The sequence below is a fragment of the Pyrgilauda ruficollis genome, unplaced genomic scaffold (assembly GCF_017590135.1).
Source record: "Pyrgilauda ruficollis isolate IOZ18807 unplaced genomic scaffold, ASM1759013v1 scaffold29, whole genome shotgun sequence".
Taxonomy (NCBI): Eukaryota; Metazoa; Chordata; class Aves; order Passeriformes; family Passeridae; genus Pyrgilauda; species Pyrgilauda ruficollis.
Window position 1 is genome coordinate 10488947 of NW_024524266.1, and position 23857 is coordinate 10512803.

At 36.8% G+C, this 23857-nt stretch overlaps 1 protein-coding gene across 6 annotated transcripts in view; it reads right to left on the minus strand.

Annotated features, from left to right (window-relative positions):
* Positions 1 to 23857, minus strand: part of SH3KBP1 (SH3 domain containing kinase binding protein 1) — a 221733-nt gene that overhangs the window by 89511 nt on the left and 108365 nt on the right. For 5 of the 6 annotated variants that reach the window (XM_041472286.1, XM_041472283.1, XM_041472285.1 and 2 more), the window contains 3 exons: positions 13436 to 13542; positions 5468 to 5591; positions 123 to 197 (listed from right to left, as the gene is read on the minus strand). In XM_041472286.1, coding sequence (XP_041328220.1) covers positions 123 to 197; positions 5468 to 5591; positions 13436 to 13542 — 306 coding nt within the window. The remainder of the gene's footprint in view (positions 1 to 122; positions 198 to 5467; positions 5592 to 13435; positions 13543 to 23857) is intronic. The other variant, XM_041472284.1, reaches the window with a different exon arrangement.

Consider the following 23857-nt stretch of genomic DNA (forward strand, 5'->3'; position numbering starts at 1 on the left):
AGACAGATATATGCACGTAGAGTAGCCGTAAGTGGGTAGCAGTGGCACAATTTACAAGTGTGGATAAATCAAACAAGTTCAGAGGACTGAAGCTTTGCTTGATGATTTTGGAACACACTCACTGTTATAACGTCTGTAGCTGTCAATCTTTGCCGGTGCCACTCTGTACAGAATTGTCCCTTCAAAGGCAGATTTTCCTGACAGCAGGCAAAAGAAGGAAAGACAAAAAAAGAGAAGGGGCAGGGTGGGGGTAAAGAGATCGAATGATGGTAAAAAGAAGGGAAAGGAAGAAGTTTTAATCTGTATTTTCAGTCACTGACATTTAAAAGCCTCATTAGCAAAATGACGAGAACATTAACAAACATATCTGATTGTACATGAAGTTAAAATATTCTTACTGCATGTATGTCAGATAACAGAATCTCATGATTTTGCTAAAGCTGTTATTTACAATGTCCAACAGAATGCATTCTTCTCAGGTTTGGTCTGTTGTCCATCAAGTTGTGAGACTTGCAAGTAAAATTATTTGTGTGTTTTTTGCAGCCTTGCACAGGGGAATCCTGAAAAAATATTATTACTGCAATGATGTACTCACAGCGGCTCAACATTCCTGCTGCAGATGTCGTGCACTTGAACAAGCACAGCTGACATCCAAACAGGGCAATGAAATACTCACATCTCTTTAATGTACCAGGATCCTGTGAGCATCAGAAATACTGCATCTTTCCAAGATCACTTATTGGAAATATTTTGGACATGGGAACTGGTCTTAAACAATGCTTAGTAGGAAGAATAGGACAGTAAAACCTGAATAAATCGGTTTTTCAGCTAAAAGCTTAATCAGGTGTGACTTGGTATTGACATCAACAAAAGCAAAATTCTAAAATTAAAAGGGAAAACAGTAAAACTATAAAAACCAAATCCCACTTCTCATCTAAGATATATAAGATAACATTTTTATTATAAAATCCATTAATTTTTTTTTTTTATTGCTAATGAGATAGCTCATGCTCTGATATTTAGGACATGAAATTCAAGTGAAGGTAAAGGCATGAGCAGCTGAAGTGTTTTGTGTGTCAGGTTTAGAAACCCAGGCAAGCCTAAGAATACACCAATGCCAGCTTGTTCCAAATCCCCCCATGATATACAATCACAGAAATTGATGTCTTTGGTAAAATTTTATAGCAAAATAGCCAGTATATGTGAATTGTCACAACACAGAATCAACCCAGTTTGGTACCAAAAGTAAGTGAGATTTTTTTCTCCTGTATATCATTCTGTTGGACTTTCAGACAATAAAAAGCTATACTTATTTATACATTATAATAAGCTAATTCTTAGTTTTGTTCTTGCAGTTTAATTAATAACAAAATGTTTCCATTGCCTTATGTAATGTTTTATGTAATGAGGAAGTAAAAATGCTAGAAATCCATCTTTACACTTTCTTTTTACAGGATGCTATTAAAAGAGTGCTATTAAAACATCAACCCACTGCTAAGAGAAAAGTAAGTTAAGCTTCATGATACTGTGGAGAACCAGAGAGACAGTAATGTAAATCTAAAGTTTTAAGAACTCAAAACAGAGGAGGTTGCCTGACTGAAGCATCAGCTGATGAGTCTATCACCAGTTCCACCTCCAGCAGCCAGGACTTCTCAGGGGTCATCACTAACAGCTTCCAGAAATAGTTGATAGAATACCATGAGGCCCAGCTGTACCTTAGAGAGTGCACATCAGAGACAGCAAGATACAAAAGGCCACCTTCCAGTGCTGTCATGACACTGCTGTGAATATACTAAATGCTTTTTGAAATAACCTCCTCAATGTGAAATTGTGATTATCTCAAATAGAATTTTTTTGACTACATGTCAACTTTTTGCTTCTCAACAGGCTGTATTGACAAGAAGTGGCATTGAAAGTAGTCTTAAAACTAATACTGTATCTCTGAGAAATATGGAAAATAATCTTATAATCCATGTATCTAATATAGTAATAAACTGATAATGCATGCTACTTGTTCATGCTGTAACAGTTGGCCCAAAAAAAGCAATATTTTCATTTAAGAGCATGCTTTAAAAGCAAGGAACTGCTGTTTACTCTAAGAGTAGCCGATCCTGTCTGTACTTACATTCCAAAATGCACCTTTGAAGACAAGAAATTTGGCAATCATGTTACATCTGGGACAATTACCTTAAAATCAAACAAACAACCCCTCAGATATTTTGATCTTGCAACAGTCTTGCTTTCCAGCCTGCTGAAAACCATCGAGGGGAGGCACAGGTTCTCAACCCTTTCCAAATAAGGTTCAAGCTAAGTCCCAGAGTTAGGATTCAGAAATATTTGGCACTTTTAAAACTAGCCCCAGGCATTTTCAAAAAAGGAAATTTTTGCTCTGAACAAGCTTCAGAGGTTAGTCTATGGCAGAGCATGAAAAGAAACCAAGATAATGTCTTCTGGCTGTTTACTCTGATCTGCCATAAAATTTACATGGACACAACAAAACCAATAAAATCAGACTTTTTTCTGTCCATTTGGGCTGGTGTAGATTGTAACAGAAGGACAAAGAAATATGGATTTTTATTAACTTTATTCCTTAAAAGCCAAGTTATGTAATTTTTTTTTGTATTTCTTTTTCTTTGAGTTCACCAAAATTACATTTGCCCTTCAAAAATTCTCATTATAGATGGTCAGTAAAATGTGATTTTAAAATCAAGTTTAATGAAATTTAACCAAGACATTAAATTTAATTATTGACTTAAATATATTCATGGGTTTGCACAGTGCCAGTTCTCCACATATCCCATGCTATTTTCCCAGGTCTCACAGTAAATCTGCCAAGCATTACCTTATCCATTTTACAAGCTGGACTGAACAGTTCAAGGCTGCTGCTCAAGACTGCAGAGCCAAACCCCAACCCTTTCTAGGCTCCTCTGAATGTTGAGCAGAACCTCAGTGGCTGCCCAGGGCCTGAGTTCAGTGCCTGGGTACAATCCTCACCCAAATGCCAGCTCCACAATCTAGAATTCATATTCAAGGATTCCAAGGACTTGCCAAGTCCTGTGATACAGATGCACTCAGAGTTTCCAGGGAAACAAAAAGGAGTTACTGCACATTTAAAGTGCTGCCACATCTTGTCATCCATAGAGGAAGGAGCTGACTTAGAGGCATGGATACACACCTTTCTGAGATGTAACCTAGAGCATTTCAGCAGTGCTACTAGCCTGATGGCCAAATCTTCCAGGGCTTACTTATTCATTTTTTATTTTACTATGTTTTTAAACTAAACATGAAATGAGATTATCATTCCTAGTCAGTTGTGCAAACTTGTTAAAATTTTTGCAATCTCATTATGGAGATTTTCAAATCCAGATATGCAGTGTGCCTGAATAGAGCCTCATGAAGCACTATGTGTTGGAGAGCTACAGCTGTATCAATCACCTAAACCACATATAGAAAAAAAATTGAATTTATGTGTATTTCCCATAATTCTCCTAAGGCAATGCAATTCTTAAATTGATAGTTTTACTTGAAGAAAGAATAAATTAAAAAAAAAACATTAAAATCCCCATAACAATCTCAGCATTCCTTGAGTCACTGTCTCTCTCTCAGGAGGTTTACAGTATTCTTTTGTTTTACAGGTATATCTAATAGCTCCTCACCTTAGATAGCCAAAAAGCACCTCCAAAAATTAAATTAAATACAAAAAAGTAGGAAACCCATCTCCCACCCACAGTTACTTCAATTTATTTAAAGGTGCAAAAACAACATTTGTATTACTGCTGTCTTCTCCATAAAAGTATCACAGGTTTGGGTTCCACTGACAGTCAGAACCAGCACACAAAACCAAGTCTGAACAAGGCATGGGCCATAATGGACACCAAGAGTTAATGCTTTGTGGCTGCTTTTGCACATTCCAATGTATGTTTTTGTTAAGAGAGATTTTTAGGATGCTTATGAAGTATATATACTAAATTACCTGAAAAGAAAGAATACTCATTCATTGATATAGAAAAAATTGGGGTGTTCCATTCTGAACATTATCACCTACCTTGTTCACTTATATAGTACCAAACACTACAGGCTCCAGAGCTGAAACTACTCTACACAATTAGTTCTTCCAAGACTCACTGTGTTTATAATTAACATAATTCACGATAGCATATACAATTATAGAAAGCAGTTTGCAATCTCACCAAAACATGCACCTTCACTTAATGACCTTTCTCCCTCTCCATCCCATTAAAATTTTGAAGTTTAAAATATGTTAATTCCAGTCTGAAGGAATGTTACATTTAAATATCTTGAACAGCACTGACCACAAGACTAGGTCACCAGCACACATTCACACAGGAAAACGTACTCCATTACAAAAAATATAAAATATTTTCATCATTGCAAAAGTTAGGGCTTTCAGGATCCTATTTTTGTGGTATGGAATAAGGGTGACAAATTTGCCTTAACTGAAAAAATAAGGAAAAAAGAAAAAAGTGCTATAATTTTCTACCTTTTATTGACAGAGTAAATTATAAAGGTTTTGGTAAATTTCAGCTGAAATCTGCTTACAAAGATCTTGGTAGTCCTTTGACTTTTGTTTATTCAGAGATCTCAGGAGAATGCTACAAAACAATGAACATCTGCAGTGCTAAAAATAGGAAGACCTTGGCAAGTATTTTGGAATTAGCCTGAAATATGCAAATAGAATTGACTTTTTTTTTTTCCTCTGAAAATTCAGATTTGATCACTGAATTAGGGAAAAAGAAAGTAATAGCTGCTTGAAGAACATAAAAAACATGAAGACCAACAGCTTTCCATTTAATGTAACAGCACACTTTTGGTTCAGGTTATTCTCCAAGAGAGGTTACAAATAGGACAATCCACTCCCACGCTTATACTATTGCAAACTTAGTTACCAAACATGCTTTTCACCTGCAGGAGTACTGGCCCACTGTAAATGAGAGAACAAAGTCCATGTCCCAGTTCTGGCCTTTTTCCCTTTGGCTGCTGGGGCAGTGGGTGTTGGAGGTGATAGAAACATGCTCAGCACCTGGAGGGAAAAAGTGCTGCATGTCCCACACCAGTAATTCTGAATCCTTAATCTATTGGAGTTGTTATAGAACGCATGGCACTTTAACCCCTCCTCTTTAAATAAGCCACTTTCCGTGTCTAAAGACAAAAAATCCCTTGTAAGTAATTCTGAAGAACAAATGCAGTCATCATCATTGCCTTCTCTCTTCTCTTAGTCTGTTGTGGCTCAGCAAGTCTTACACAGCTCAGAGAGCACTGACAATGTTGCAACTCAGGTAGCACTGCAGGTATACGCAAATCATCATCATCTGACCCTTTCAGCATAAATTAAGAACATGGCATTCAAAAACACTTCCAAGCAAGAGATAATTGCTATCCTATCAATGTGCTATGAGCTAAAGACACAAACATACATACAGAACATCAATAATAAATTTTTCCTTACTTGACTTCACTTGCTCCTCCTGTGCTATTCCAACATCATCAGAATCAGAGAGTTCCTTTATGAAGTTGGAAGGAAACATGCCAGTTTTTCCATTAAGTATACCTTCCCACCAGCCCTCTTCCACCTGCACCAAGACAAAAAAAGGGGGTTTTTACATAAGCAACACTTTACTGAGTACCATTATATACATTCAATAAATTACAGTAACAGCTCTGAATAGTTTATATCAATTAATTTCAGGTATAAGGAGCACATGGCATGGGCTGCAAGCCAGAACACCTCTCTTTTTTCCTTCATAAGTGGAAACAAGAGAGATGCATGAACCCATCAGTAAATGTCAGCAGTGCTGACAGCAGTCAGAAGCACAGACAAGCATTAAATAAAAGGATGAAAGAGCAACTAGAGAGCACACAGTGTCTCTACATTTCAATTTTTATGGATATCCATTCAATCAGTAAATTTTCAGTGCACACTGCATGGCTATTCAAGACCATCTTAGTGGATGTGATTTGCAGATTCTGTTTGAATTCCCTAAGTAATTAATGGTGAAAGAGAAACACCTACAAAGGGCTACTCAGAGAATCTAATTTAGGTGTCTTAATATAATGAAAACATTCTTGCCTTCCCCATCAAAATTAGAAATTCTGTATTTTAGAAATTAAGAATGCTGCTACATCATTCATGTGTAAATGTAAGAAACCTGTGGAGAACAAAGAACAGTACTGATGCATATTTGACTCAAGATTTACAAAGAGGTACTGAAATGCATCATAATAATGGTAGTGTCAGGAGGAGGAAGGACACTACCTAGCCAAAACCCAAGAGAAAATACCACTTTAAAATCACAAACTCCCTCCTCTATAACCCATTCAGGATTGAATAGTGGTGTCAGGCAGTGAAATGACAGCCCTTAGAAATTCCTTTAGGTTATAATGGCACCACAAGAAATGACTGATTATATGCATCAACTAAACACATTCTTGATAGATAAATGGTTTTCATCTGTCAGACACTGTCCCTTCACTAAAAATATGACAGGAGAGGACAGTGTAGGTCTGTGACACATCAGTCTCCAATAATGTTTGACTCATATCTTTTCCTCCTACCTTCCCCCCAGTTATGAAAAGAGAAAGTTAACTTTACTGTTGAAAAAACAACCCCACACTTTAAATGAAGCTAGCTAATTATCACAGAAAAAAAGTCTGTGAAAAGTATTTTCACTTATCTGTGAAAAACTTGAGTCTTTAGGAAAGAAATCTTATAATAATACAAGCAAATATTTCCTCAAAATATGTGTGCATTTTTCTCAATTTAGCTACATGAGACATTATAGTAAAAAACCCCACATTTCTTGATCTCACAAGTTGAATTTTTGTTTTAATTTGAAAGTAGTTCAGACCAGACTTTCATTTAATCTCAGTATCTGTCCCTGACAAAACTTCCCCTCTTTCAATGCCTCAGTAGTACTGGTGAGCTCCAGAGCATCTCTGGGAATTAGCTTGTTCTTCTTACTATCCTCCTGCCACTTGAGAAGACAGAATACATACATATCACTCAATCACTTCAGGCAGGTGGAGGTTCTTCACATCACAGTATCAGAGTCTCTAAAAGGTAATATTTGCTTTCTTCTCACCAGACTAATAAAAAGCAATATGGAAAACTGAAACTGCATGATACACAGCACTCAGACTCTACAAATTATATCTCTAAAGACCATTTTATATAAATGTTATACTCCATATAAAAATATGTTGTTATATAGAAAATACACAAAATGGCCAAGACTCTTTGAGCTATAAAATATTTCAATTTTTCTAGTGCAGTATTTCCATGTGGCTTTATTGATTAGAGCTAAGTATGAAACCATAACTGCATTAGCTGATTGACCAGAAGATTAATGAGAGGATTTACACAGTTCCCAAGATCCCTGCTATGCAAGATGCTGAGATTACTTGACAAATAATGTGACCAATATCATTCAGTTCCATCTTTTCCTCAAGTAATTTTTGCTTGTTTAGTTCTTCCAGAGTAACACTTCAGAGTTTTCTTACAGTTAACATTAGCACTCTTTATGTGATGTGTTGATCTGTGGATCTCTATGTACAGAAGTAAATATATAAAAAGATCTTTAGACAGCTAAATCTAAACTGCACATGAATATGCTCAGATCATTCATTAGCTTATTTTTTCATCTGACTGAAAAATTAATTGTCTGAAAATATAATGTATTCAATAATTCTATAATTATTCTATAATGTTGTATTCAATAATTCAAAAATTCAGAAAAAAAATCTAAAGCAAAACCCAGGGGCTTCTTCCACAAGCAAAATGCAGAATCATGTTAGCAAGACATTAGAGACTGAGGTCAAACTGGGCCTCCCAAAGATTTATTAGGAAATTTTCATCAAAAGTATCAAAAGCTTTAAGTATTTTAAACGTTAAATCTGCTACATATCATTAAACCTCAAAACACACCAGCTAGAGATGAATCCATACAATATAAGACATTAAAATACTTCCAGGATTTAGTTGTCCCAAACTGGGGCATTCCATTACCATATGGTTTGAAAAGTTGCAATAATTCTCAGCCAATATAACCTTATAAATGAAAATCCATTATTCATAGGGGGTAATCCATCTGGAGGCACGAACTCAATAAAATTTGTTACTATGCTATTAAAATAAAGTGCTTTCAGAATTTATACATTTATGTCCTGATTTATGCCCAGCATTCATGTGCTGAACCAAACAGTCTAAAAAGAGGAGGGCTTCATTTAGCAGTCCATGTCCCTACTTCTGAACTTCTGGAAAAGAAGTTCTACCAGCAGCTGCTTGCCAGAAAATCTAGGACTGCCACTGTAAGCTGCTTGCTTACACCTTGCTATATAATTAATAGTCTAAAGCTGTTAAATTATTAAAATGTTCAGCTCTTTGGAATCACTGACGTAAAGTGTATTTTCAATAAATTCCTCTATTGGCGTGTTCCACAAGATGTTCTACAACCTGCAGCTCTGCCTGTTAGGCTGACAGATTATTCACATCTTAGCTAAGGCAAATGAGGGAAGCTCTGAGTCAGGAAAGGTTTCAAAGGGAAGAAAGTCTCTATGGATCATAACAGAGTCTTTCTGAGCTGTTGAAACTAAAACACAGTTCCAGGAATCAAAGCAATGCCAGAAGCAGGCAACAGGAGAGAGAGAAGCTCAAGGTCAACAGATTTTCTTTTGCTTTGAGAGAACTAGAGAACAGAAAGCAAAGGAAAAAAGCTCCCTTAGTTTATAAATTCTAACGGAAAACATTGAGCTCAAAGGACAAAAGCAATCACATGTTGAAAGGAAATTAAAAACACAGATTCCCAAGAGGCAAAATAAACAAATCACATCCACTGCCAATGGGAAAATAAATTTTGGAAGCAAGACCTCAAGAGAAGATGGTGCCTACAGTGCCACTTGATGGATTATTCTGGGAGTGCATTCAGAGACAGCCATGCCCCTAAGGTGTCAGCCATCCCTTGGGATTCTGGTAGAGCAGAATATATCTGGAAACTGTTTGATAACTCGGGTGCAGAAGGTAAAAATTAAAAATGCAGAAGCACTTTGTACTAAGGAATCTTTTCAGCTTCAGAGTTCTTTATTTTAAAGTGTCAAAATGTGCTTTGGGAATTTTTGTGTGTTTGATTTTGTGGTTTGGGTTTTTGTTGGCTTTTTTAATATCATCTTCTAAACAAGAAACTAAGGGACTGTGAAAGCAATCATGTAGAACTTAGATGACCTTATACGGACTCAGCAGTACTTGCACCCTTATTTCCCTAAAAAAAGTCCCCCACAACATGAACTAACCAAATAAGAAGTAGTCATAGAAATCCTCATGAACGACCTGTTAGAAGAGAATTTTGAAAAACTGGCACAGCATTCCACAGAAAAGTAACTGAGGGATGTGAAACCCCAGCATTCATTCCCAGCTGTTTTCTTGCAATTTATACAGCTCTGTAATTGTGGCACAGACCATTTCCTCACTAATGTTAAATATTCATTCCCCTTTCAACTCTACAGATGCCAAAAGAAATCACTGTAAGAAAAATCCAGCTCAATGCCCAGTTTATCTTGTTCTTGGACATGGGTTGAATCACTTTATCTGATAACAAGACCAAAAAACATCCATCCACTTAATCTTGCAAATAAGGAGCAACAGATTTGTCAAAATTCAGTTTGCATTTTTATAACTTCAAAACAGTGAGGATTTATCAGGTAATATATGGCAATGTTACCTAAAAGTCAAAGAATAAGCTCAGTGGTATCACAGAAGCTCTCAGTCAAAGACTTGTGAGTTTTACTCCATGCACTACACATTGCCAGAAAGCTGTCTTAGCAGGAGGAGGCCAAAAGGTACATAGCAGCACAGTGACAGAGCAATCCCAAATGCAAGCAGCCTCAGAACTCTTGAATGACATGCCAAACGTCCTTACTCTCATGCTACAGGTTAATTATCTGGCATCCCATGAAAGTGTAAGGGTGAAAGATAATTGGAATTCAGATATCTGCGTTTAATAAGATAATTATTTACAGTTGTATTTTGGAACAATTGTAATTAGAGTTAGAGCTAATGAGGTAGGAAAATGACAAGCAAAAAGCTATCAATCACACAATAAATGTGAACATAAACAATGACGGAAATGCTTCTCTTGTTAGTTTTAAATGTACTTTTCATTTAAGTCTGTTAATTAATGTCTCATGGGTATCAGTATCTCTGCAGTTATGGAAACCTATTTTAATGACAAGCATTTTATCTATTGTGCTGAATGTTTGATCTTATTGTAATTAATTTCTAACTAGTTAGGACAAATAGGAGGGAACTGTGAATTCTGAAAACACACACACACACAACACCTCTAAGGATATCCATCTGGTGACAAGTTCAAAACTCACACTTGCTGTTGTTTCAAGACACTCTACAGTCCCAAATCACTTCTGCCACAACAGGAATTTCCCATTTAACCTACCCCTACTACAGGCACAAAAACCCTTTCAAAACATCTTATCCCATCTGTTGGCACCAGGAAGAAGGATCTGGGTAGCTTTGGATGCTATTACATACGGAGAGGTGGGAGAAGGGAAGACATTCTCATCCTCAGCACATCCCCATGTGAGATCAGTGTAACCTATTTTCACTGGGAATTTGGGGAAACACACTTGGACACTGTTGGAGGCATCTGGGACTTGTGCTCCCTTCTGTCAACCCTGTGCTGTAGGCAGAGATCTTGAACAGGCTTGAGGAGAAGCAGAACGCATTTCTTTAATAATGAAGTCCAATTAGCTTTTCTTTGCAACAGGAAAAGCTTAATGAGTTGTTCAACCAGAAGCAACATTTTAATAACTTCAAACTTGGGGTTTTTTTCTCAATAACTACATGAAGATATATAGATGGTATTTTGACCTAAGTCATACCAGTTTTATTTGCTGTAACTCAGTTAGGAATTGATTTATTTTCAACTAAACAGAAATCCAGGGAGATTTTAAAATATTAATCCAAGTCAATTAAACCAATGAATTCAACGGATACAACTTTCTTAGGAAGATACAAAAAATACTATCTGTGGGAATTTGAGACCTACTCGTGATTAAAAAGATGGGATAAGAGAAAAGAACAACTGGAAATGGAAAGTGAATTACCATTAATGTTCCAACTACACTGAACTGCTCTAAATAATGTGGAAGATATCATCCAGTTTTTAAGCCTGAGTAATTATAAACAAAACCTGTATTTTACAAGAATTTTCTCAAATTGCTGTCTGTGTGGAAAGGTTTTTTTTGGTTCATTGGGGGAGTTTTATACAATAAAAGAGCATGATTTTGGTCCTTGCAAAAAAACCCCTCAAATTTCACAACTGAGGAAGACATATTTTTTAAACAATAAGTTGCTCACGTCAAATATTTATAATTTGAAATAAGAAGCATTGTATAATGACAAAACCACTGTGAATTCTATTTCAATGCAATGACTATTTATGCAGCATTACTTAAAAGCAGAAGGGTTAACAATTAAATCAGCACATTTGTTGGTGCAATTTTCTGCATCAAATAAAGTTCCTGTTTCAAAAGACACATTCTGCTCTACTTTTTCGAGGAATTAATACCATTATGATAACAGCAGAAGAGGAAGTTGCAACAAGTGTTCAACATCAACTGCTTGGTATCAACCATAATGGAAAATAAAGGTCCCACAACAATACTTCCTGAAGCACTGAGAATTTCTATTTAATTTCCTATTTTCCCTGTTCCACCAGCTAATCTACTTTCACCCAAAAGAGAAACCCAAGTGGGTTTCAAAAAACATGCTCTTAACTATAAGCACACACATACAAGTACATGGAATGTTTCACTTTTTTAGTTCTACATTTTTCAATTTTAATGCTGATATTTTCAGTCTCTTTGGTTATAAATAAATCAGGTATGTATAATTAAGTTTTTCAAATTTAAAAAGAGACAAGATACATTCCATAAGAGATGCCTAGTGTGTCATCTAAATTATTTAATCATATAATTCATTCAGTAGAGTTAATTTGTTGGCTGGATACTAGGAAAAGGTTTTATTCCATCAATTTACTCTTAAAGGACACAGACTTAAAACTTTTAAGTAGTATTTGTGTGGCCATGTGAGGTGAAATATACCTCAAATTGCCCAATGAAAACAGTTCATGTGATGTCATGAAACTCATTATAATATGGAGTTTACAATATGTTCAAAATAAGCTCTTATAACCTTGAATTTCTGCATTACAAAACTGCTCACAGACAGAATAAGGTCGGTTAAGTGACACATCATGTCTGATTCCAAGGGAAGAATGATGTGCAGAGCTGCTGTGCACAGCTAGGTTAGAGCAAAACCAGTGATCACTAAGCTTCTTATATTCAGATGTGAGAATTTAATCTCTTATAAGAAAATACTGGATGCCATATAGATTACAGTAGAATTTATATTCTTTTCAAATTGATTGCTTAAGTGACAGATGCAGGAAAAAGTAAATTAACTATATATCCTTGACAAGAAAATAAATGTTGAATTACTGCTGAGTCATGCCAGAGAAAAAATTCTTACAAATAAATGATACAAACTGCAAGATGTCATGTTGGCTGCCTGAGCAGACTAAGGTTTTCCTTTTAAAGCCAAGCAAATAAGAATAAATCAGTTTAAACACATTCTACTTAAAGGATGCATGTTATCATTTTGATATGGGTCCTCATGCTGTCAAGAAGATATTTGTAAAACTGCTAATGGAACACTAAAGGTATTGGGAGCAAACACCGTTTCTTCATCCTGCAGCCAGTCACCCAGGCAAAGAAAATCCCTGTCTCTCTGTCCAAGCTTGCATAATTTGTTCCCAGTTCATGTAATTAATTTTCCATATCCAGTTCTAACCAAAATAAGTGCGTCTTGAGTCTCTAAATATTTTGTTGAGGATTTTTATTTGGTTTTTGAGGTTTTTAAAAAACTGATTAAGACCAAAATGAAATTCTTAAAATTTGCTGCCAAAGATGATGAAAGGTGAACTCTAGTAGAGATTCAAGTAGATTTCTTAAATGTCTTTAACTTTGCAAAGGTAATTTTTCCCTGTGGCTGGCTTACTAAAACTGTGAAATGTTTCTTCTGCTATAATCTATGGTTCTTCAGAGATATAAACTCAAGAGCTATAGAGATATAAACTTTGTAACACAAACTTGGAGCTCTATCCCTGAACAGAACTCTGAAACATTAACTGATGTAAAACCAGCAGAAATGCTACAGGGAAAAAAAAGTCACAAAATCTGTAAGAAAAAAAACCAACATCCCCTAATCCCTAACAGTAACCCAAACCAGACAGGTCAGGATAGCAGAGAAGAAAAATGTCTGATTTAAATTATGCACTGAGGAGCTTAGCATGCACAAGACATGTCAGAAATGCATGTATGCATATTCAATTAAAGATGTGCTCACCTCTCCCACAACTTCAATGATGTCACCAACTTTTAATTCCAATTCATCGTCATTTTGAGGCATGTAACTGAAAGCCACCTGACATCTTCTTCTTCTGCTTCTCTCTCCTGAGGAAAATAAAGGAAATAGGGAAATGTAAAATGAATAAAATTCCATGCCAAACACAAGCCAGGGGAAATTATTAAAGATGAAAAATTATTCTTTGAGCATTGTTATCAGAATCTGAATGTTTGTGATACTTAGTCTATCTCCCTAGATTTTCCTTACAAAAAGAGCCAAAATTTAATTAATTTTGCTTCCTAATGACAGGATGGACAAACTTCACCCAATGGATCTTTCCAGGTGTATTCACTACCATTTCTCTTCTAGGCTAGTGCTCTATACACATGGTGTAGGCAAATTCCGAAACCAGAGGGATGGGGAAGGGATCCAAACTTATAAAGAAATAAACTCTCAGCTGTATCTTTTTGACCACAGCTCTTTCACAGGTGTACAAATAACTCATTAACCATTCTTTTTTTTTTTTTTTTCTTCACAGAATCATAGAATTGCTTAGGTTGGGAAAGACCTTTAAGACTGTTTAGTTCAACTCTTAATGCAGCACTCCCAAGTCCACCACTAAACCACATCCCTAAACTCCACACCTACATGTTTTCTAAGTACCTCCAGGAATGGTGACTACACCACTTCCCTGGGCAACCTGCTCCAATGCTTGACAACACTTTCTGTGAAGAAATTTTTCCTAATATCCAATCTAAATGTCCCTTGGCACAACATGAGGCCATTTTCTCTCATCCTTTCACTTGTCACATGGGAGAAGAAGCCAACTCCTACCTCACTACAAACACCTTCCAGGTGATTATAGAGAGTGGTAAAGTCCCTCCTCAGACTCCTTTTCTCCAGACTAATTAATCCCAGGTCGCTCAGCTGCTCCTCATTGGACTTGTGCTCCAGACCCTTCACCAGCTCTGTTCCCTTCTCTAGACGTGCTCCAGCACCTCAATGGCTTTCTTGTAGGGAAGGGCTCAGAGCAAGGCATTGATCTGCTGGCTCACATGTCTTCTTGCATCCTCATTCCCTGTGACTGGAAGGATAGAGAAGAATACTTCTTCTGCTCCTGATCCCTTAAGCAAGTGTCCCAAGGCCCAGAATAACCAACCTCCTGCTTGCCCTTAGTCCGCTAGCTGCAACATTATCACCGCCTACCTGAGAAATCAGTAATGGACAATAATCTGAGGGCTGTACCAGGTTAGAAACCTTTCCATCCACACCTTCAACCCTGACCCCAGGGAGACTGCAGAGTTCCCAAAGAAGTGGGTCCTGTTGGCATATCAGGCTTTCTGTTCCCTTCAGAAGACAGTCTTCCACAATGGTGACCTGCCTTTTTATTTTTTCTTTTCTTTTTTTTTTTTTTTTTTTTTTTTTTTTTTGGTTTTTTTATATTTTCAGCGGGTTAGGGGGAACANAAACTTTTTCCCCAATGGTGTCTTGTCTTTTTTTTTTTTTTTTTTTTTTTTTTTTTTTTTTTTTTTTATGGTAGCCGTTTGAACTGTTACCAGGGCATAGGCTGACATCACCCTGGTGACATTTCTATGGCAGATGCAACATTGTCACCATTGTTCAATTCCACTTGCAGAGCCTCACACCGGTTATGCCAAGGCCCCAGGGAGGTGGGGCAGTCACAGAGATACTCCTGCTGCACCAGGCAGGAACTCACATTTATGTACCATGCAGAAGATATAGATGTCTGTGTACACACACACATTTGTAAGGTGCACTAATGTTAGCTTAAAGAAAATAGAAGGAAAACCATTGCAATTGAGTTAGTAAGGTTAAGACAGGCTAATTTTGATAATCTGTCAGACACTGAAAATTACGTTAACAATCTTTCTTTTCTAGCTTGGATGTCCAGGCTGTGAATCCATAGCCCTTTCTCTGATGACACTTCTGCCATCCGTTTTAAGAGAGTTAAGTGAAAATACTCTGTTCCAGAGGTTCATTTGCTAGATCTGCTGGCTTACATGTTGTATAGTTGTATGAGATGAGAGAGCTTCCCTAAATTAAGTTGCTAAGCTGGCTGCTTCAGCCTCTGTTAGCTGAAGTATAACTTGCTGATACAAATCATGACTGTGTTGGATTGTGGTGGAGGAGCAGAAGGCAGGAAGAAAGAATTTATTCAAAACACAGAATTCCCTGACTAATCTCTCTTCTCTAGAAGGTGTGCATTGTATAAACCATGTTATTCTATATAACTTATATACATGTATTCACACAAATATATACACAGGCACTCTACACAAGTAAACGTACTTTCTCTTATGCTATTTCTCTTAACTGTTAAACACACTCAATGTACACCAAAGTTGAAAGTGTAAACACATTCCAAGCATGGTCTTAATCTGAAACTAAATTACAGAAGTAGATTTTATGGTGAGTCTACTTTTTGTTCTGCAACATCTCTAGATAATCCTGCTCTAGAGTGAATATTGATTAAAAAGCTAGACTTTTTTTTCCTAATCTAGTAATTGAAACTAAAGAAAGAAGGTAGAAAGGAACCCACTGATTTTAGCTTTCTGAAAGTATTTTTCACAGCCACTGCAAGCCTGCATGAGTGGCAGCTTTTTGAATGTTAAAATCAGTAACTTAATGCAGTGTAACTAAACTCACTCAAATTGGCTCTTTTTCCACTTAAAATGCCTTCTCATTCTTCACCATCTAAACTAAAATGGTCCTAAACTGACAACTTTACACAGCTGCGTTCCAAATAACTTAAATATAATAAATACCTTCTATATTGAGGGCTTCTTTCAATATAAGAGAAATGCAAGAGAGGCTGGCTATTTGCCCTAAAAATAGCATTCCCACTATGACTTCTAACATCAAGTAGCAACTGATATGCTGATGTTTCCTGATGTGACAGATGGCAGTTGTCATGCTATTTAATAATAAATATCGTGTGACTCTTTGGAGAATATTTTTGAGAGTAAGAAATAAACACAATTCTGGATGTTAATAATACAGCTGTATGAATCCTTTCCCCTCCCAATCCATAAAGTTATTTTATTACTGTCAACAAAATCTAGTGAAAGTCTGCATTTATCTCTATTATCATGGTCGTCTCACTGCTCTTCCCTCTCCTTCCAAATTTTTCTGTAAAGAAACACCTAAGTGAGGGGTACCTAGCCAGCAAGAGACACAGATTCTATGCACCAGTTAGTTGTTCTCTCTGATCTAATGCAATACAAGAGACCCAGCAGTGAATACTTTGGTTTTAAAGAGAAGGTTCTGTCCCTATGTGCATGCTAATGCTTGGTGCACTTGAGAACAACATGAGATATGCAAACAGCTCTACAGCTCTTTTTCTACTGGTGTGGCTAGAACAGACTAACTTTAAAATGTCTAAAGTTAGGTCAAATGGAAAAAGGAATTATTAACTTATATTTATAAGTTTGAAACAAATAAGCAAACAAATAAATCATTAAGGGCAAAAATCTAATTTGTGGTGTAATCTAAGTGGTGTTTGACAGAATCCTTAAAATAGTGGTTTTGCCTCTGACAGCAGGAGACCACAAAGGGGTTTCCTCCAGCTCTAAACATGCAATAGAGAGCATCATTTCCTTATATTTAAATGCTCCTCTGGCATTAGCAACAAAGAAGAGGCAATGACAGCACACTGGCATTCAATGCTTACCTTTGTAAGGGGCATCAAGAGCTGAGGCAACCCTACACAAAAAATCGCACTGGCACTGTGCTGCCATCAGACCCAGGAAAGGCCACAAACTGACAGCTCATGATTAGCTCAAAAGCACAGCAGCAGCGGCGGCTGAAGAAGAAATATATATAGGAAGTAAACTATTTCAAAGTTAACTGGAATTCTCAAATCCAAACTACCCTTTTTTTTAAATTTAAAACCTCTGTCATGAAACAGACGTTTACATAAATGTCTGCATGTGTGAGTGGGTTACATGGTGGTTTCTGTAGAGTCTAATTTTCCCTGATGCCAATGTCTTTGTAGCCTATCCTGTTGCTCTATTAGGACAAAAATTACAAGATGAAGAAATTTCCTGTCTTCTATTTCAGATTTTCCTGCATGTGGCATTATCTGCCCATCAGTCGCAGTTTGACTTTCGATTCTTCCATCTTTAAAGCTGTATCTGTAACTGGGAGAACTGGTCCAGTTCAGTATCTCCTGGCTAGACAAGCTGGGCTTTGATATGATTCAGCTGGAAACTAGCTATAAATTTAATGTGGAAAAAGACAAAAGGCAACTATTGCATAACTAAAGATGACTTTTACACATATATGTGTATAGATTTTAATGAAACAGCTTTTTTGCACAGCCAGCCTTGATGCTTACTGTATCACCTTTTTGTTTTTTTTAAATAACTGAATTTTTGTCTTGGCTTAAGACAATTTAAAGGGGAGCACTCTAAAATGAGCTTTCCCCCTTGGTTTTAGCCAATTCCTTTCCACCAATAAGCAGAAGCAAAATATGACAACTGGGTGTATCAAAATGCACATGTTAAGAAAAAACGTAGGACTGCAAGCTTCCTTCCAAAAGTTAGATGCTTTTGAGAAAACTACCTAAATTAAGAGCAAACAGCATTTAAAATGTTGACTTTTTTAATTGCTTTAAGTATATTGAAGATAGTGTTATAAGACTTCAAATAAAGTCTTAGTCATACTAAATTCTAATGTGGACTCTAGCACTATCTTCCACAACACAAGGACTCCATCCTCTTATACCCACCCACCAGCAAAAACACCATTCTGATTTTAGAAGGCACCAGAATGGTCAAGTTCCAATTTTCTTCTTTTCCTGGAGAGCTTTGGCAGTGTAATTCTGACCTGTGATTTGACATGTCAATTCCAACTCTCTTATCATCCACATGCTGTTAAAAGGTGAATGGCTTTGGATGGATGACAAAAAACACCTGCTGAGGTCTCTTCCCTGCCTAGCAGAAAACAGAACTAAGATGGAAGGGAATACTGGATGGGGAAATACATCTTGGGGGTGATGAGGTGTTTGTGGATATAGTTTGTTTTTTTAGTCTAGTTTAAATTTGTGACATTGATATGCCAGAGAAAAGATAAACTGAAGGAGGTGAGGGAGGCAGAATATCTGAGGTGCTTCCAGTACTCTCTCAAATGGGTTATATAAAGCTGCTGTGTTTTTCTACAGGCAGATGAACTGGGAATTGCTCTGCTTTGACATGTGCAGCTAAATCACAGAGACTGCAGGACTCCATTAAGCACAATTAAGGCACAATGCAGTATGGCATCATGGCTAGTACTGTATTACTCTGAGTGTGTTAATGTTCTACTGTTACCCAGGAGTGTTTTCTCTTGCTAGACTCCACAGCAACGCTTCCAAGTTTCAGCCATCTGGCTGCTGCTCTGGATTTTATGGCCAAGATTTATCTGTAAGGAACCTGAAAGGCTGGAAGACACCTTTTTTTTTTTAACACCATCTCATTTTAACACATGTGCACTGTCAGAATAACAGCAACCCTCATTGTTCAATTAATTTATTCTTTTGTTAAAAACATGCAGCAGTAATCAGGCTTTTTAATGGGTATAATTCTTTTGCATAACAGCAGTAATTAACTGAAGCAACTTACAGCAAAAACGTAGTACTAGTGGTCAAAAGTTTTTTAGGAGAAAATTGTAAATTAACTAAGAAGTTAATTCCATATGCCACAGCTGGAGCCAGGCTTGTGCGTGTGACAGACAGAACCACAATACTAATGAGGCTGAGATCACCACTTAAGCCTAACCCAAAGCAGAAGGAAACATTAGATAAATAACTGTAAATAAACTCAAAAGACACTTCCAGAGTTTAACCATACGCTGCCAACTTTTTTTCTTTCTTAATCTGAAAGTTTTAAAATGCACATAAATGGAATAGAAACTTAATCAAGAATGCAGTTAAATCATCACCAGCAAATTAGACAAAGCAACTCCAAACTCTAACAGGAGCCCTAGGATTTTACATACAGGCTACATACTTTGTAATCTTGCTTTTAGAAAGAAAGTGTAACATAGTATTATATAGTATTATTAGTATTAAAACAGTATTAAACTACATAGTAAACTCAACCATATGCAGAACTGAAAATGTGATTGTTTATCAAACACACTATTTCTAGTACCTGTACCTCTTAAACTTCATCATGTAAATAGCTTCAAGAAATACTGCAGACAATAGATATCTGTAGCAATAAATTAGCTTTTCGAAAGAACAAAAAGGAATATACAAACCTGAAATATTCTTTCTTGGATGACAGACCAAGTTTAAAAATGCAAGTACAGAAACACAAGATTTGTAAATGGCCCAAACAGGTCTTTTCTCTTTCCATTCTCATTGCATATACATCATGTTATGTGATAATCCCAAAAATTTTATCCCCTTAGCTAAATTTTGAGATAGTAGCCAATTACTTGGGTCTTTCCTGCTTTTTTTGTATTGATCTCTAGAGAAAACATTTGAATAAACCAAAAGCAAACATGAGTTGCTGTTGGATCTTTGCCACTTGTCATATGTTCCATCACATAGTTCACATAGCTTAAACTGCCTGTGCACAGCAGCACTTCAAACATACATGCATTATGCCATTAAATAGCTCTAAATTGCAAAACCACTGTGCATATTCAGTTTTTGTTATGTTCTCTTCACTATAACAAAGGCACTTAAATTAAACCACATGGATTCCTACACAGTAATCTCCAAAAGTATTAGCTTTATAGCTACCAGCTTGCTGTCTTGAAGCTGACTTCTGGCCAACTTAACTAAAGACTAAAATTCACAAACACCTTTAAAAAGTATGACTTTTTCTTAAAGACTGCTAACAATTGTGCTACTTCATTTTAAGATACCAGTGTATCCATGCTTTTCAACAGATTTTCCATTGCTCCGTAATGACATTACTTTGCAGGTCTTACTCTGACCTCTGTTACATCAGTTTCAAATAAGTCTCTCTTAGCAGGGGAAAAAACCCACCATTGTCAACATTTTATTTTCATTCCAACAGGTAACAACATACGTTAAACAATGCATCAAGAAATGCTGAAAAGATGGAAAAAATACAGCAATGACTTTTCTGCTTGCTGCAGTCATGAGAACTGTTACAAAAATGAACACATGCAATAAATCAACAACTTAACAAAAACCAAAACTCTTTTTCACATTTGGCATCTTGATCAGTCAGATTTTTAATCTAGAATTTTATTTTCCTCTAGAATATCTGTACAATCTGTTCATTTTGCCATTAAAGGCAACAAAATTAAACAAAAATTAGTAACACATCCACAAACAGCAAACACTTTATTTTCCAGTTCAGCAGTTCTCCTAAAGCCTAGGAAACTACATTAAATTTGCCTTGAAACACAAGCCCAGACAAATCCGCACTTCTAGAAAGCTAACACTAGGAAGCTAAGAGATGCCCTGGTAAACTGGGAAAATGACTCAGCCAGTGTGGGGCTAAGGGTCTCATTCTGCACCTCGGACACTGAGACCCTGAGCAGTCACTTGGGCACTGGAGCACTCAGGCATGTGTCTCCCATGGCAATTAAGCCATGACATTTCAAAACCTTGTGGAGAGCAGAGCTTTGGCAGGGTTCCTCCCTGGGCTGCTGACACGCTGCAGCTCAGCGTGCAGGGTTATACAAGTACCTGTCCTTCGGCTCTGCTAAGAGCAAAGAGCCCCAGGAGGAGCCCTCAATTGCACTCCTCGTGTTCAGATTTGTTATTATTTCTCAGCTACTATCAGGAAAATGCTATAATCCAGAATAGCCTGCTGTCTTAAAGGGTATCTTATGCTATACTTTAGTATTTGATGGCTGCACAAGAACGCAAGAATACGTGTCCAGAAGAGCAATAAACAATATGATAAATTGAAATAAATAAAATATTCTTGCTGCTGCTGGCCTCTACCACCCCAGGCACCATTAGCACTGTGATGGCTGAGCAGAAGGTAGGTTTCCTGACAGGTACCTCAGTAATGAAAGTGAAAATTAACATTCTTTGTCCCGCAACTTCAAAAATTAACATTGGCACAGGATCCACACAGGACAGTTCCCTCCACAAGCGGAGGAGAAATATTTCTGTATCAAGCAGATCAGATGTGTATCATTATCCTCCAAAACTGAGCAACAAATGCAAAAAAATAGACAAAAGGCTGTTTTGGCAAGTCGGCCTACATGCACAGTGCAGGGGGAGAAAAGCCACCTCAGGCAAGGTTGGAGAAAAAGAGGAGGCAGAGTTTTGCAATACCTGCACCTAGCCAGCTCTGCAGCATTTTCAGTTTTTTGGTCATGAGAAACTCTGAATGCCACAGAAATTTTCCTGTATATTTTTACTTGTTCTCATCAGTTAAACAAGCCTCTGTGCCATTTATAAGCATTCATTTTTACTAAAATAATGATATATTAAGAGTGATGGCTCATGGTAAGAAGGCTGCCAGCAATTTAGTTTTTTAATATAGTGTCATTTTCAAAAGATGCCACAAACAAATCATGTTCTTTCGGTCTTCATCCTTTTACTTTTTTCAAAAGATTTTAACACATTCAAAAAGCTGTAATTTATCAAGAGGTTGTTTAATCAAAAATGCCAAGAGGTATAACATTCAATTCTGCCATCAGAAGCAGGTTTTATTCCTCAAAATCCTCTGCTCCTAAGCACATTCAGAGGTTTAGAGCCCTGAGTGTAAGGGATTTCCTTGACTGCAATCATTAATGCTAAACCAACAACATGAATCCAGCATAAATGGAAAACCAAAACCACAGAGCATCTTACAACCTGAAGAAAAGGTACTGGTCCAAAGTGGCCCAATAACAGGCCCAATGTGCTCAACTCAAACACTTTTTCAACTGTACAACACCCTACTTGCCCAGTTGTTTTCTCATTGCTTCCTTAACTATTCTGTTTTCCTGCCTGAATAAAAAATCCCCTTAAATCCTGCAAAGATGCATTTTTGTCTTTACAATTAGGAAATATACCAATTTAGAACAACAAGGATGCTTGGATGATAGAGACACAGTCTATTTATGAGGGCAGAAAATGATGGGAATGAGTTTGAGCAATACATGTATCAATCACAGTGCTTAAAAATGTCAGTACAAGAAAACATACTCCTGTAACAACTTCTCCATAACTAAAAGCAACCACTCCTAAGATATAAAAAAAATAAATGCACACAATTTTTTGTAATATATTCCTGGTGCTTTATTACCCACAAGATTTACAACTACTACATATTTTTCCAGTAATATATTTCCTGTTCTGCATTAATATTATTCAATATACAGATTAAGACTGTAGGATAACAACAGTCATAGGTTTAACCTTATTTCCAGCTGTGTATACAGAGATATGCATAATCAGCCTACAATTCTACTCCATCAATTTGAAAGAACATTTTAAAATGCTTTTCATTTAAGCATTATGAACACACAAGCATTTCTAAAAACCTTGCTGCAATCTCAACCCACTGATCATTCATGACTTTAAAGAATTCCATATTTGTTACATGAAAAGCAATAGTCAAACTATAATTGCTCCATTAGTCACTGGAAGCACTGTCATGTCTCAGTATGGTGCTCACTCTTGTCTAGAGGGCCAAGTGCACACTCTGGTGTCAACACACCCCTCTTCAGATGTTGAAGCTACAATACAAGAAACAGCCTTACTCAAGAAAGGTTCTTGACATAAAGGGAAACAGCAAAGCCTCTGAGCAGAAAAGCAACTGAAATATGACATGCTGACAAGTAAGACAGCAGCCAGTGGCTCCCATGGTACTATGGGATCAACAGTTTTTACAGCCCTTTTATCACATGCTGTTCATCCCTACTTTGGGTAATAATATCCACTAAAACCTTGCTTTGAAAAGATAACGATTAATCAGCTTTTTCAGATTAATCTGTGGTGCTGTTTGGAGAAGGGGAAGATATGCAGCTTCCATTGGCAGCCTTTGAATGATCAAGGAATTTCAACTGACTTTTCCCAGGCACCTCCCAGTCCTGCCTTGCATTCAGCTGCATTCCCACAGCACAGCTGCAGCCACAGCCAACTTCCACTTCCAGGCTAATGCTCATATTTGTCCTCAGGGCTAGAATTATTTTCTATGTTGTGAATAGCAGTAGCATGGTTGCTTACAGAGCTACTATGAGCCACACCATATACTGATACAGTAATTTGTAAATATTAAGTCATCTACTAATATCAGTCTAAATATCTCCACAAAATCCAACGCCTGGGAATTAATATGAATACTGGCTGTTCTCATCAAGTGTGTGCTGCTTACATTATTGAGTAACGAAATCCAGTAATATTGAAAACTTCATTTAAGCATCTAGCAACACCCAAGAGGAAAAAATTACCAAAGTCTATGACTCCATATCTCAGACAAAAATTTCAAATCAAAC